The following is a 16,435-nucleotide window of genomic DNA, read 5'->3' as shown; positions in this document are numbered from 1 at the left end:
TTGCACATCGGATGGAAACAATTTTTTAGCATGAAGACTTTGCTTGGGTTGCACATTGTTTTGTCTCTGCAGAACCTATAAAAGGGCAACGAGCACCTTCCTATGATGATGATCTCTAGAATATTTTAACTGAACATGATAAACAATTTATAGACATTCCTACTGGCATACTACCTCGTTGAGGGCTTGAACATACTATCAAATTGGAAGCAGGAGCCAAGCTAGTCATAACCACACCCTACTGTCATCCCAAGAAATTCAAAGATGAGATCGAAAGGACTATTCAGGAATTGTTGGAGAAAGAATGGATCCATCCCAGTTCTAGCCCCTTAGCGCCATCAGTGGTATTGGTCAAAAAGGATGGGATGATGCACATGTGTGTGGACTACCGTACGCTGAACAAAAAACCTAAAGAATAGATATCCCATTCCAGGGATAGATGAGTTGTTGGATGAATTACATGGCGTAGTCTATTTTTCAAAAATAGATCTTTGTTCTGGATACCATCAGATCCACATGAGGGAGGAAGATGTGGAAAAGATGGCCTTTCGTTGTCACTACAGGCATTATGAGTTTCTGGTCATGTCATTCGTATTAACAAATGCACCTACTGCATTTCAATCATGCATGAATCACATCTTCAACAAACAATTGCATAAGTACTTACTGATATTTTTTGCTGATATTCTTATTTATGGCAAGACATGGGAAGAGTTCCTGAAGCATTTGGATGAAGTCCTAAGGATTGTGAAGGATCAATCTTTGTTCGCCAAGCAATCCAAGTGTGAATTTGGTATGACAGAAATATTGTACCTAGGGCATGTTGTCAGTAAATATGGAGTTCAAGTTCATCAGTAGAAGATTTAGGCTATCCTTGATTGGCCTACCCCCAAATCACTTATGGAACTATGAGGATTTTTCGAACTGTGCAGTTATTACCATAGGTTCGTTAAAGGATTCGCTCAGCTCAGGACACCCTTAACAAAACTGACAAGGAAGGGTTCCTTTCAGTGGAATGAAAACGCACAACTCACTTTTGATAACCTAAATGAAGCAATGAGCACTTCTCTCGTACTACATTACCTAATTTCACTCAATTGTTCATTATGAAGTGCGACGCATCCAAAGAAGGCATTGGCGCAGTACTGGTGCAAGATAGACACCCCATAGCCTATGAGAGCAGGAAGCTTACGCAAATAGAATGTTTATATTCCATCTACGACAAAGAGATGTTGGCCATCGTACATGCATGTAATAACCACCCCTTTTTTGTTTTTTGAGGAGACTTGCAGATTACTAAGTATTATCAATTAGAGTGTTATTTTCAGCATGGCATTTTGACAAACACTTACCAAACATACAACGATAAATATGCAAAGTCTAAAACCTACTTATTTGCTGATAAAATATTGATTTTGCAATAGAAATGTTTACATACAATTGCCTTATAGGCTGCAGCAAATAGTCAAACTGATATTTAACAATTACAATGCCTAAAATGAACAGTATGATGGAAGGAACCTGGAAGTAGATGCCGCAGCGATTTGCTGATGAAATGGCAACCCCCAACCTTTAATCAGCGAAAGTGAACAAGAAACTCAATGCAACATTGTTCACGTAATTTAGCAGCACTATTCACGGCACTGTAGCAAACACACTATTCATGCGCAGTATAGCAAAACACTATTCAAGCGCACTATAACAAAACACTATTCATGCGCACTCTAGCAAAATCACCATTCACGTGCACTACAGCAAAATCACTATTCACGTGCACTGTAGCAAAATCACTATTCATGTACATTATAGCAACTTTTGACCTGAACTTTAGAGCTCTCTTCTACTATGTACGAACTCACCAATAAATCTCATTTTGTTTTCCTAATTGAAAACCCCCAATAATCCTCCCGAATGTGTCTTTCAAAAGTGAAGAGAATGCTAGCAAAGAGGGATTTCGTCCTCCAAACCCAACAATTAGATTTCCCAGAAATCCAATAGCATAATAGTAACATCATCCAAGCATGCCTCAACTCATTCTAGCAAAGAGAATATAAAGTCCTCAAAGAAGTCGACTTCATTTGCATAGGCAATGTGACATAAATGGGAAACACCTTTTTAAAACAACATTATAATAAAGTGACTTAATTGATAAGTCTTTTATTTAATTATCACTTTATAATAAAGTAAATTAACTTCGGCATTAAAATCATATAAGAGTCGAACTCAAAATACCATGTATGATAGCTCATCGGAAAGAGCTCAACCAAATCCACCAAGCCGAACACTGAAAATTTCCATATCACTTGACTCCCATTGACTTACTAAAAATAGTAACTCCTGAAAATACTGCCACATGAGCTCCCTAATCACTTTATTAGCCTACGGAAGCTCCTATCATAGGCTAATCTACTGACCCTGATGGTCACATTACAATACACTAACCAAGTTCCGGTAGTATCTGGTGGGTGCCAAGTTTATCTTTTGTACAAATCACAATAGTTTGAGATATTTTCTGAAGCAACGGAACTTGAACGAGAGGCAACAAAAATGGGTAAGCAAGGTTCAAGGTTTTGATTTTCACATTGAATATGTAAAAAGAAAAAACAATGTGGTTGAAGATGCTTTGTCCAGAAAACCCATCATCTGCTTACTGACCCAGATTTCAACTGACTGGAAAGCACATTTATTGGTAGAATACTCTAAAAACACATTTACCTGTGAGCTAATGGATTGGCAACACCTAAGATGATTGGTACAAAGTGGTGGATAACATAATTTACTATAAGAATCGGATATATTTAGTGTCAAAATCCAAACTGAAATAGAAAATTTTGAAGGAGGTACACGACTCACCCTTGGCCGAACACTTGGGCTTCCTCAAAATTTACAGACGTCTTAGGGAGAGGTTTTCATGGAAATGTCTCAAAGGAGATGTATTGCAGTATGTAAGTGAGTGTATGGACTACTAGCAAAACAACTCCGAACATACTCTACCCACCGAGTTACAACAACCCCTGCCTATTCTAGAACAGAGCTGGGAAAGTATCTCCATCAATTTCATAACTGGACTTCCCAAGGTAAATGGAAAGGATTGCATCTTCATGGTGGTTGATAGACTAATGAAGTACACACATTTCTTTGCCATCCCCTCAAATTTTCAGGCTGCACAAGTTGCCGATCCATTTTTTAGAGAAGTCTTTCATCTGCACGAGTTACCCCAAAACATTGTCAGTGATCGAGATGGGCGATTTATCAATATCTTCTGGATAGAACTGTTTCATTTGGCAAGGACAGAATTGTCACCAAGTACTAATTACCACCCTCAAATAGACAAACAAACAGAGATTGTAAACAAGTAGCTCGAAGGTTACCTTCAGAACTACGTTTCGGCACAATAACAGGCATGGGTCAAATGGATACACCTAGGGGAATATTCTTACAACACCACATACTACATGTCCATCGGGATGGCACCATTCAAAGCTCTATATGGCTACGAATCCCTTTCCTTCATCGACACAATTCTGGGAGAGAGTCGCACACCAAGGGCGAGGGACTGACTTCAAGAGGGATAGGACATCCTAAGAAACCTAAAGGAAAACTTACAGCGGGCACACAATCAACAAAAGATGTATGCCGACAGGCACCAAATAGAGAGGAGTTTTGAAAGAGACTAAGTCTACCTTAGGCTCAAGCCATACTAACAATCCTCATTTAAAGAAGAGGGAAAAGAAAAACTAAAGCCATGACTTTATGGCCCTTATCGTGTAGTTCACTGCATTGGTGAAGTCGCCTACGAGCTCAAACTTTCGGAGAGGAGTCGTATTCATAACATTTTTCACGTTTCCTATCTGAAGAAAGCTATAGGAAAGAACGTCACAGTTGCTACAGACCTGCTGCCGCTCAATGAAGAAGGAAATCTCATATTGGAACCAGCAGAGATTATTGAAGTACATGAGAAGACCTTGCAGAACCAAACAGTGAAGGAATATTTGGTACATTGGAAACACTTGCCATTGGAAGACACAACCTGGGAAGGCAAGCACATTCTACAACATCTAGCATTGCCTTTGCTTGAGGACAAGCGAAATTTGGGACAGGAGGACTATAATATCCTTGTCATAAAATAGATTATTAATCAAATCTTTGTTAATGGACCAATTGATGTAAAATATCTTGGACCCATTTTAGTTTTCTTTCCATAGGTAAGTGTAGCTATCCGCTATTTTTGTACACCCTCAGAAAGTTTTCCCGACAGGTATATAAGCACGACTTGTAGGTAGTCGTAGGTATACAATTCTGATTATTTCTTTGTACTGCGAATTCATGTTGGAGTTTTCAAATTCTTCGCCATTTTAGAAGTGAAAGATCTTCCCTATTTGGCTTGTGTGGTTTCGGTGGGACTCAACCCTCACCGTATTCCCTTGTTGCGTGTAATACTTCACTCATATTTGGCAAATTGGAGCACCATCTCTTGGCAAATATTAATTGAAGGTTATTCATGTTCAAATCTCCATTCTTGTTTGGCATTGTCTGATTAATTTGGGGTTAATAGTTTAAGGTACAAGACTAAACCATTTTCCCTCCACTCAGTACAATTTCCCTCTGCAACATTACTCACTGTACAACCTCCAAGATAAGTTGTACTACCCTCAAACCAACCGTACGACCCTCCCACACATACCATACGACCCTTACTATTCCCACCCTATGATCTTCATACAGCCACTACACAACCTTCATTATTGTTGCAACCGTACCTCCATACCATGCTGCCATAACCCCACCGTACAGTCATCTTGGCCCACTGTATGACCATTCTCACCACAATCCTACTACCATTGTACGTCATCCCACCTCTTGCCATTGTACAACCTTCACCTTGTACTAAGGAGTCATCCGTACTACCCATGCAACATAGCTACTCTCTCCATCGTATGACCTACTTTCAGCATAGCTTCCTCAACTGTATGGACCCCATTTTGAAACACACAGACTACCATTCATACCTAACCATTCACTCATCGTGTTTTAGACACTGCACTACTAGCACGGAACACTACACTGAAGATGTCCATATTTGCAGAATTAAATTTCTACTAATATATAAAACTGTCCTACTTTAACATTAAGTGTTCCCCCTTTTCTCTCCTCTTTTCTCATATAAAGGAGAGAGTTCATTGTAAATAATCATCATTCGGCAAGGCAAGAAAATTCTGCCAATTTGTATATGCACTCTAAGACTTTGAGCTTAGATGTAAATCTAAATTGTTTTCAATAAAAGGGGCAACATGCTTTCAAACTTTGTGTTGATTCTATTGATGTTATTGTAGCTATCATTGGATTCCTTCGAGCCAACCTCAATAACATAAATAGTTATGATAATATAATTGTTTTTTAAATTGTGATAATATAATTATTAAGATATAACTAGTTATATGATAATGTAATTATTACTAATTGATAATATTATAATTGTATTACATTATTGGTTTGTAATTATTATATTATGATTTGATTATAAAATTGATAAAATAATAGCATATAACTATATACTTATTATATTATGTTACATTATTATAAGTGGTGGCCCTTGGTAAAGGGTCACCATTGATAAATATGAAGGAAGAAATACTTATTCCTCTCAAGGTGAATCATGAGAAAAATAATTATATTTATACCTACTTATATTTAAGATGTTATCAAAGCAAGTAAATTCCAGTGTAACCCGGGTGCGCGCACCCGAGTCAAAAACATGGCGCACCCGGTGCGGGTGCGTCACGCACCCAAGCACCCCCGCCCGCGGCTTTTTCCCCACCGCACCAGTCGAGGACCGAGTGCTTGGGTGCACCGGTGCGCGGGTGCGCCATGGGTGCTCGCGGGGTGCTTCCCGGGTGCGCACGGGGTGCGTCGAGAAGAGGCCCAATTTTTTAAAAAAAAACAATACTTTTTGCTTTTTTTTTTTGTTTTTGTTTTTTAAGTATGCTAACCCTAATTGGGTGTGGGTCCCATGTAGTCTATTTGAAGGCTTAATAAGACCAATAGATCTCTTATTCATTTCACCATTTTGGAGCAGCAAGGAGCTAAGTGAAAAAGAGTGTTTGGAGGAGCTTGTGAGAGATTAGTGGGTGGTTTTGCAAGGGATTGCAAAATCAAGAGGAGCAAGAGGAGCAAGAAAGTTTGATTTGGCAAGTGTCTCCTCAAGTTCGAGCCTTCAAGGTAGGGTTTTTTTTATTTTACTTAATTTTTTTTTGTTTTAAAAATCAATTTTTAATTTTTAAATTTAGTATTTAGTATTTAGTTTTACTAAGTTACTTTCAAGTTTCATTCTTGAATCTTGTTGATAGTTGAATCTTCTGAGTTCTATGATTTTTTATTTTATTATCTATATTAATTTTTAGTTTTTTTCATTGTTCTTAAAATAAAAATATGGCAATATGGCATATGCTGAAACGTATTTTACTGTTTCAGCATATGCCATATTTTTATTTTAAGAACAATGAAAAAAACTAAAAATTAATATAGATAATAAAATAAAAAATCATAGAACTAAGAAGATTCAAGAATCAAGAATGAAACTTGAAACTTGAGAGTAACTTAGTAAAACGTTTCAGCATATGCCATATTGCCATATTTTTATTTAATATTTTCTTTTAGTATTTAGTTTCATTTTTTAATACTTTAAATTTTTAAATAGTAAATGCTAAAATTAAATAGCAAAGTTTTAAGTTTTAAATTATTTTTACTTGGGCTGAAAGTATCATGATCATTTTTATAATTTTACTTTCATTTTGTGAAATGCAGTTTTATAAATGGCCTCTAGATCCAGCCAAAGTGCAGAAGACATGGAAATTAATGAGCCAAGTGCATCTGATTATGAGCCTGAACTTGAGCCTGAAGGAAGTGATCATGGGGCTGATGTAGGTGGTCAATCTGAGCCTGAGGAAGAGCCTCCTTATGTTGCACCAGGGGTGGGTTCTACTGATTGCCCTTCAAAGATTTTGAGGAAGTATGCTAGGAAGTTGCTGTACATGGTCACTTGCGGCTCAAAGATCGCAAGACACGCGAGTACAAGGAGAGCCCTGTAGCACGATGGGATGTGGAGCCAAAGGATCCAGCTCAGATTGATGAGGATGCCGATGCAGAAGCCAATGTAGGGCTAGTTGGTGTTCCTTTAGAGGATCAGGATCTTACCCAGGAGGAGTCTAGTAGTTCCAGTGATGAGGACTTTGGCATAGGGGATGATTAGAGAGCACTTGAGAATCATCCATTCTCATTATTGACATTTTGTCATTTTGTTGATTATACTCACTTTGATATGGCTATGATACATTATTATTATTTCACTGTTTCATGCTATTCAGCTCATTGTCATCATGAACATCTTTATGATATATGATATTCATAAAATCATATTTGAACAATGAATTTTGAATCTTGCATCTTGAACTAAGTTAATTTGTCAAATGGTCATTAGTAATAGTAATGGTTATGAAATTTCAAGTTTCAAGTTTGAACTTATAGTTTGTGAATCACATTTTAATTTTCTCTATTCATTGTAGTCAACTATATTTGATATGTTAATGTTACATTGTTATATAATATATTGAAGTATCATTTCATAATTAGCATTTTCAATCATATATATTAATAATATTATATATATACTATGCAACCCCCTCCCCCCACTCCCTCTCCTCCCCCCCTCCCCTAAACCCCCCTCCGCTCCCCCGCCGCCGCACCCCTGCCGTCCCCAAATTGAGGCTATTTTTTTCCCGCACCCGAAACTCGTCCTGACGTCCCGCCGCACCCCCGCGCTGGGGTAACACTGGTAAATTCCCTACCTCTAATGAAAATAAATTTATATTATTATTTATTCTATAACCAAGCCTTGAAATAAAATTTAAATTATTAATATTTTGCAAGTAATTTCTTACTATTGGAGAATATTATCACGCTATTTAACGATCAAAATTTGGTCCTTCTGGTCGGATGTTGCATCGAAGAGGGCATAAATAATTAATATTTCACAAGTAATTTCTTCGTATTGGAGAATATTATTAGGCTATTCAACCATCAAAATCTAGTCCTTTTGGTCGGATGTTGCATCAAAGAGGGTGAGGCTATTCTAGTGTATAAATACACAACCGCCATCACTCTTTCACATCACCTACAGTGCCACAAGATTTCATGTCTGTCTTGGTCTAGATGCCTATCTGCATTATGCCATTAATCCCCCAATCTATGGCAAAGACGTCAAATCCAGCAACATCTTTCCCAACTACAATTTCAACTCCAAAGTAAGTGACTTCAACTTATCATGGATTGTTCCAACAAAGGAATCCCACATCTCAGCAACGTCGCAGGAGCCCCTGGGATACGTGGACCCGCAATACAACCAGATTTTCCGCCTCTCTAAGAAGACCAATGTGTATAGCTTTGGAGTAGTCTCGATGGAGATCAAGAATCTTCTACGATGTAAGCCATCAAATTTCCCAATAATAATATAGGTTGATGACATTAGATGTAGCATATATTGGGAGTGGTGTCTCTATGGTTTAGACAAGTCACAAGGAACATTACGTTTCAATTCAGCCTTAAGACAGACGAAGAGGTAAGAGCCTAAGTATGAACTAATACATTTTTGTGTGACATTTCATGAGTCCAAAATCATGGATAAAATTTGAGCTAGTAAAATATTTATTATTTGGTGCATACTAATCTCTATTCATGGGAGAAAATAAATCGATATTGGTAGAGAGAACGAAATATGAGGTACAATCCCACTAATACTCCAAATTAGAATATGTTGGCGTCATCATCAGCAGTGTATATTCATCAGCAAGGTTGCACACTTTTCCCTGGATATATCAGTGTGTTATATAATAAGCATGTTAACATATGACATAAATTGTAGCCATGGGATGTTTGGTAGAACATTGCCAACCATAAATCTGCATTAAGCCTTGGGGCAGGTTTAGAAGGAAAAGAAGACTATCATCAATAACATCTGCAATCATCGATCACAGCTAGTACACATATTGAGCAATACCATAAGGAAGTTAGTATATTTCATTTATTACTACTTACACGGTTGCTACTGATTACAACCAGAATCGGATAGGAGTAACCAGCAAATTGGGTTCATCGGAGGAGTGCAAATTCTGTATAACTAAATGTTCGATATGGATAATCAGATCACAGTGAGGAATGTGCATAATACAAAAGGAAATGAATATAACTAATCATAGCTGCAAGAAGAGTTGTGCGAATCGTTATTTTTAGTTGGTGCTGACAAATAAAGAGTGGAGGGAGTTGTTCAACTGAAGACAATCAGTTAGGAAAATTGAAGGTGCTGACTTGTGATTAGAAAATTTTCAGACTGCTTTTGTTATATTGAACTTTGATAAGTTTTTGATTAAAGAAATTAACTTGAACTTCAGTATACTATTGGTCATCCTGAGCATTGGGTGAGCAGAGAATTACCCATAGTTGTTACAAGCGAATGGCAGAGGCCTTACAAGGATTGGATTCGCCCACTGTGGGAGAATGAAAGTGACTTTGGATTGGTCTTAAGTTGCCAAGGTGACATGACCTGCATTGGAGCAGCTTATATCAGGAAGGATGATGATAAGCGTTTGCTCCTAAATAATGAGACAAGTATTTTCTGATTATTATATCCTGAGTATTACCATTATTTTATTTTTGTAATCAGACTCTTATTTGTATTATAAGAGCAATTTGCTCTTGTTTGTTTCCTCAGTCCTTTGGGATGTTCTTGCAGGTAAAGAAGAATGGTTCCATTAGAATTGTTGTCGAGGTGTGTATGCAGTGATTGTAGCATCAGGGATTACAAAACAAAGTCGAGATAAGCGATCTCTCGAGATAATTACTATTTATTTGTACCTTCTTATATTTATGAAGTTCAAGGTGTTATGTGATGACATTTTTTGGATATTGATTGTGAGTTTTGGAGCTTTGCTCAAGAGTCATTTGAATTTAATTGTGCACACCTCGAGCTGCCTATTTTATTCAAAGCCAATTTGAAGACTTTGTACTGCAGGAGGACAAATTGTTATAGTTACCAACCGCAATTGCTAAGAACTGAAGACGGTGGGCTTCAGTTGTAGGCATTTCTATTAAATTTGAAAGTATCTAGTATGAGACTTTGTGCCTTATTGGTTATTCTACATGAATCCTCATTCGAGACAAGCACAAGTGACTTTGGGTTCCTATATTTATTTCACAAAATATAAAAGTAAACTACTGCCCCTGGAATTGTTCTTACATCAATTATAGAGTCACCGGAATTATCGTAGCAATAAAGCACTTCTTGTTAAGTTGGAAAGTTGTATTTTATGCAAATTATTCCTAAATAAAGAGGAACTGATTAAGAAAACCGTCCTTTTTGTAATTTCAATTAAGTTTATGTTGAAGCCACCTATGGAAACAAGAGAGCCTCCCCTATTGATGAGAGGAGAGAGAAATCTCATTAGACATTGCCCTAATGTTATTATTTTGTAAGTTGTGGTCATAGTGACTTACAAAAAATTCAGCCAACAAACTTCTATTTTCTCACCTTGGTCTGTTTAACCAAGGAATCTCCTCTATAATATCATTCCAGTTGATTCAATGAAGTTAATTCAATGAATTCATTGCATTCCTGGTGAGAATACACTTTATTCTTGTCATATTATTTCTCTATTGCTATTATGCTTCCATTGGGGCTTTAGATCTTGGGTGGCTACCTTCGTAGCCACATCTCACATTATTAATAGTTATTTGAGCTCAAATTCTAAGATAGTACTCAGGTATAGTTTACTCTTTTCAGCTTATATCCAGAAAGCAGAAATCACATGTTTAGAGTCTTCCATTTGAATCCTGGAAAATTACATAGTGTTGAACAATATTGGGCAAGGGTTAAGTTCCATGTTTTTAGCATTTATTTTCAAGTCTATTATAATCAAAAAATTCAAAAATTGCATAGCTCTAAGGATCTTAAAAAAGGACATTACAATCAGTGACACAATCAGTCAATGGCTGCTTCTGAAAGTCATTTTGGTCTCTTTTTATCAGCAAACTAAGTTTGGTCAGTGCACTTGTATAATAATAGATTGGAGAAGGCAATGAACACTTATTTATATGAATAAGTTCCTTTCGGTCATCTGAAAATGAAAATAATCATTCTATTTGATATTCAATTATGTGTAAATACTTGTGTAAACCCATTTAGGGAATCAATACAGACCTGCAAATTTTGACGAATTTCTGATGTCGTCTTGGTTAGCAAACACTGCAGCAACGTAGAACTCCTACATGAAAAACATGGTTATTCAATACAGAGCACAATATAAGATTGAAGAGCATAAATTTTCAACCGAAAAACATGTTAGACAATTAACTATTCTAAACAACAAATAATGAGAAAACAATTACAAATAGACCTTTTAAAGATGACCGTGCTAGGATATCTGAAGAGCATACAGATGACTTTAGCTGAAGCTATAATAGAAGCATCAACTGCCTGCTAACAATAGAAATCCTTCACTAACTTATTTTTATTAATGTAAAATTAGTATTAAGTTACTAAGTAAACAAGTATACTCACTGACCTTTAACCATGCCTTTTCATATTCATTTTCAAAGTGATCTGAGCTTAAAGACACAAAAATGACATCTAGAAGGCCTAGTATCTGCAATGAGGTTGGAAGGAAAAGAGTGTTAGTATATTACAAGAAATGTAGTTTGCAGAGAATATACAAACAGTCATGGACGTAAAAAATAATAGATTTCCAATCAAAATGCAAAGTACATTCAAGATCAATACATCATACTTCTTAGCAGACAGTCCTTTCAAGTTTCAACAAAGAGATTTTCATCATGTTGAGCATGGAGTTTTAATTATATTAATACCTTGACATAGAAGGGAAGTAGTAGAAGTCCACAAAAATCATGTTTTAGCAATTAAATGGCCCCATATGTCTAAATGCATAAGGTTATTTCAGTAAGCTTAAAAATATATATACTAGACTTTAACAACTTCATTACAAAAAAGGGCCACTTCACCTGTAGAACATTATTCTTTGCAAGTGACTGATTATGAAGAGTTGCCACCAGTCGTTGCATATTCTCTGAATTGAGCAGAGCAAATTTATTGGCTGATTCTAACTGCATAGTTAAATGACAATGAAAAACCTCAGACCTCAACTCACAAACAGATAAAAGAAACATGGAGAACAGAAAAATAATAGTTATTATAAAAATTTGGAAATAACAAAGTTTTACTGGAGTTTCAATTGCAGTACTATCATAAAATAGCCATTGGCCAATTGAAATTGATGAGGTACTATCATGCCACCCATGTCCACAAAAAATGAAAAAGAAGATATTTTGTGCCCGACAGTTATTGTGAATATATATTAATTGTTCACTTTAGAGCATTACAATAGTACAATTATAGGTCAAACATTGTCTATGTGGCAGGCAGTACCCCTTACATTCAAGAATAGATATACACCAAGAAAATTTTCCTATACATTACCAACAGTGGTCAAGCACACACAATATTACTGATAGCACGATATATGTATTATGTACCCTTTATTTCCTGAAAACCCTTACTGCACAATCTTTAAAAAGCAGGACTTTGCTTATGGGCTCAAGCCTTATAACAATTATTGTGTTTACCAAAATCAATTGCTACACCCATAATCCTAGAGTATACATAGTATTACTACAATGTCCCCGATTTAGCAGGTCTCTGTGTGAAATTTCTGCAAATTCTAAGTTTCAGATCTAGGATAGCACCTTTGTGTTCTTTCTGTTCTGATCTTCTTACTTATCTGACCTTGAAATGAGATGACAATATGATTGTCTTTCTGAAATATCTATATTATTTTGCAGCAGGTATCAAATAGTGGCAGATATGCTTATAGGAGCAGACTTGGTGTTTTTGTGTCCTATAAATACACATAAATTCATCTTATATACCCTAACCAAAGGGCATGTCCCCTAAAGGGACATGACCCTTTCTAGGTCGGCCCACAATACCTCATCAAGATCAGCGCTCAAAGGAAATATTTAATGTTTTAATCAACATAACTAAATAATTATGGTTAATGCTTAACAAAAGTTATTTCCCAAGGATAGCCGATCATGTTTCAGCCAAGAGTAACATATTAATAGTCTCTTAGAATGGTATTCTATGGGAGAAGAGAATGTGTGATCTGCACAGTTAGACCAATATGATTATTGAAGTTAGAAGTTTTAACACTCCCTCTTAACTTGATAATCATACTGTGAGATAACATATCTAGCATCATCAATTATGATGAATAAGCGTAGACTGATACTCTATATCTATCTGAATCTTCTGAACAAGTGGTATAATGGAACACATGATATTACGTCATATAACCACCTTGTGATATGACTTATCACTTATACTAGTGATGATAGTCTTGCATAGAATGCAACACACAGGATGAAATCTGAAAAAATGATTAAATTCTTCATTTATGCAGGTTGTGACTCATCGGTACTAGCAATCCTATATGACAACATGATCCTGAGTTAAGAGCTACCAAAACACAGAATAAAGCCTGAAGAATAAATTCTTCCTTTATACAAGTTATGATTCATAGGCATAGAAATGTCTATGTCACAAATGAACTTGAACTCATCCAGATCTAACAAAAGTTCTCTATTGTTCAACACATTATCTAAGAGATTGTCATCTCTCATAATGTTTTTTATACAAGTATTCATTATCTCAAAGATCGTCACCTCTCAAATAATCAATACAGATGGCAGAGCCCATAACAGTCAATAGCCTAACAATAAAATTACTTTACTAATAATTTCAAGAATACAAATGAATTACAATTCAACCATACCAAGTCTTTTCCTAAAGTGATCTATCTTCACTCGAGAGAGAGGTTTGGTGAAAATATCTATTGTCTAATCTACAGTGCAAGTGTATTTTAATATTACAGTATTCCTGTCTACCATATCTCTTACAAAATGGTAAGGAATTTCAATACGCTTGGACCTGTCATCAAAAACTAGAACACATAAAGCTTGATGGAACTCTGATTATCACAATGAATAATTGTAAGATTCATGGCTTGACCAAATAGTCCCACAAGTAACTTCCTAAGCCAAACTCCTTCCCGAGAGGCCATCGTTGCTGCAATGTATTCGGCTTTTGTGGAACTTTGTGCTACTAATGACTGTTTTTTGCATATCCATGATATTATTGCTGATCTTAAATAGAAATAGCATCCGAAAGTACTTTTTCTATCCTAACACTTCCACCCCAATCTGAGTCTTTGAATCCATGTAAATCCAAGTCAACTTTCTCATATTTGAGCCCAAGGTTAAGAATGCCTTGTAAGTATCTCATAATGTGTTTGACTGAAACTAGGTGAATCTCCTTTGGCTCACACATAAACTGACTTAAGGCATTAACAGCATAGCAAATATCATGTCTTGTATTTACCAAGTACATGAGGGACCCAATCATGTGTCTGTAGAGAGTAGAATCTATGAAAGGTGATTCTGCTGCTGCTTCTTTAAGTTTATGTAGATTAGTCTCCATTGGAGAAGACATAGACTTGCAGTTCCACATTATAAATCTCTTCCCTTGATTAAGTATAATGTTGTCAGAATTCTGCCTTACTTCCACTCCTAGGAAGTGATGAAGGAGACCTAAATCTTTCATCTTGAATTCTCTGATTAGATCTTTCTTGCATTGATCTATGAGATGATCATCACTTGTTATTAGTAAATCATCAACATACAGTATCAAAATTATCATATCATCTTTATCCCCTTTATAATATAGATTTGGATCAGCTTCGTTCTTGAAGAATCCTAAGCCGATGAGATACTTATCAATTCTTTCGTACCAAGCCCTTGGAGCCTGTTTAAGCCCATAGAGAACTTTCTTGAGCCTGCAAATAAAAACTTTTGGTTATCTATCTGATGTACTTTCCATCCCTTCAATACTGCAATGGCTAGGACTACTCTTACAGAGGTGTATCCGGCAACAGGGACAAAAGTTTCTTCATAATCAATCCCCTCTTTTTGAGAGAATCCCCAAGCTACAAATCTAGTTTTATATTTTTCAATGCTACCATCAACAGCATGCTTTATTTACAATATCAACTTGGTATCAAATGCCCTAATTGAATCAGTGGTAGTGGAAGCCCTAAGTGATATAATAGTATTAGAAGCCTTAAATGAACCGATGGTAAATGATGCCCTAATTGATACAGCGGTATGTGATGCCCTAATTCAAAATATAGTGGTATTTAATTGAAATTATCATTTGATTTTAAGATAGTGGTTTTCAGATGATAGTCATCATGTGAAATTGTTATAGTGTATCTGTGGATTAACCCGGGTGGTTGCAGAAGCATCCTTAGATTGATTTCGATCTCAGTTTTCCAAGGTACGTGGTTTTCAATCTCTATAGTAATTTCATTTGACGGTAATTCGAGTTTTTAGTTAAGAAATTTTGTTTAACTGGTTTTAATGATAAATCTTATTCACATGAACATGAATGATATAACTGTCTTCCTATGAAACGAAGTAGTAACTGTATTCTTTGACTATGATAGATGTTAATTTAAACACAAAGAAAACCAGGTATTACACTTTAGATGTTTCACTATACCCTACAAAAATACCTTTCCTACCGAACGGTTCTAACTTAGTTCTCTTTTCTTTTAGAACATGTATATATACTGCACATCAAAAAATCCTAAGATGACTTATATTGGGTTTAACGTTAGTAAAGACTTCTTCAGGAGTTTTATTTCTAAGGTAGGAGTGAGGACTTCTATTTTGAATATAGACAACAATACAAGAGGCTTTTGCCCAAAGATAATATTCTAGAATTTGATCAAATATCATAGCTCTTGCAGCTTCTATAATTGTTCTATTCTTCCGTTCTGCTACCCCATTTTGTTGCCGGCTATAAGGAACGGTATACTCCCTCTTAATTCTTGTTTCTTTAAAAAACCTTTTAAACAAATCTGAGGTGTATTCCCCTCCATCATCAATCCTAAGAGTTTTAATTTTATGTCCTAACAATTTTTCAGGTAAGGTTTTAAATTATTTAAATCTCTTTAGGATTTCTTTAGATTCTTTGCATTTTAAGAACTATATCCAAGTTCTCCTAAAGAAGTCATCTATAAAAAGTATATAGTACCAGAATCCTCCAAGGGAAGGAACAAAGATAGGTCCACATAAAATCTGAGTGGAATTATTCCAAAGCATTGTTAGCTTTTCTAGTGCTATCATGAAATGAACTTTTGGTGTTCTTACCTAGAGCGCATCCTCTACATACGCTTGAATGATCTTTATTTTATTTAGGTAAACCAATAACCATCTTCTCTATAGTTGATAGGGTTTTGAAATTTAGATGTCC

General features: G+C 35.9%; 1 protein-coding gene across 1 annotated transcript in view; it reads right to left on the bottom strand.

Moving 5' to 3' along the window:
* LOC149550607 (uncharacterized) overlaps positions 1 to 16,435 on the bottom strand; it is a 291,830-nt gene that overhangs the window by 74,919 nt on the left and 200,476 nt on the right. The window contains exons 11-14 of the mRNA XM_089793598.1: positions 12,067 to 12,168; positions 11,613 to 11,693; positions 11,445 to 11,524; positions 11,249 to 11,312 (exon numbers count right to left, since the gene is read on the bottom strand). Coding sequence (XP_089649724.1) covers positions 11,249 to 11,312; positions 11,445 to 11,524; positions 11,613 to 11,693; positions 12,067 to 12,168 — 327 coding nt within the window. The remainder of the gene's footprint in view (positions 1 to 11,248; positions 11,313 to 11,444; positions 11,525 to 11,612; positions 11,694 to 12,066; positions 12,169 to 16,435) is intronic.

Source organism: Cupressus sempervirens, chromosome 7 (genome assembly GCF_028749045.1).
Source record: "Cupressus sempervirens isolate cs-2001-9-10 chromosome 7, ASM2874904v1, whole genome shotgun sequence".
NCBI classification, from domain to species: Eukaryota; Viridiplantae; Streptophyta; class Pinopsida; order Cupressales; family Cupressaceae; genus Cupressus; species Cupressus sempervirens.
The sequence above is the reverse complement of the archived record's forward strand: the minus strand, read 5'-3'. Positions and strand labels throughout refer to the sequence as shown.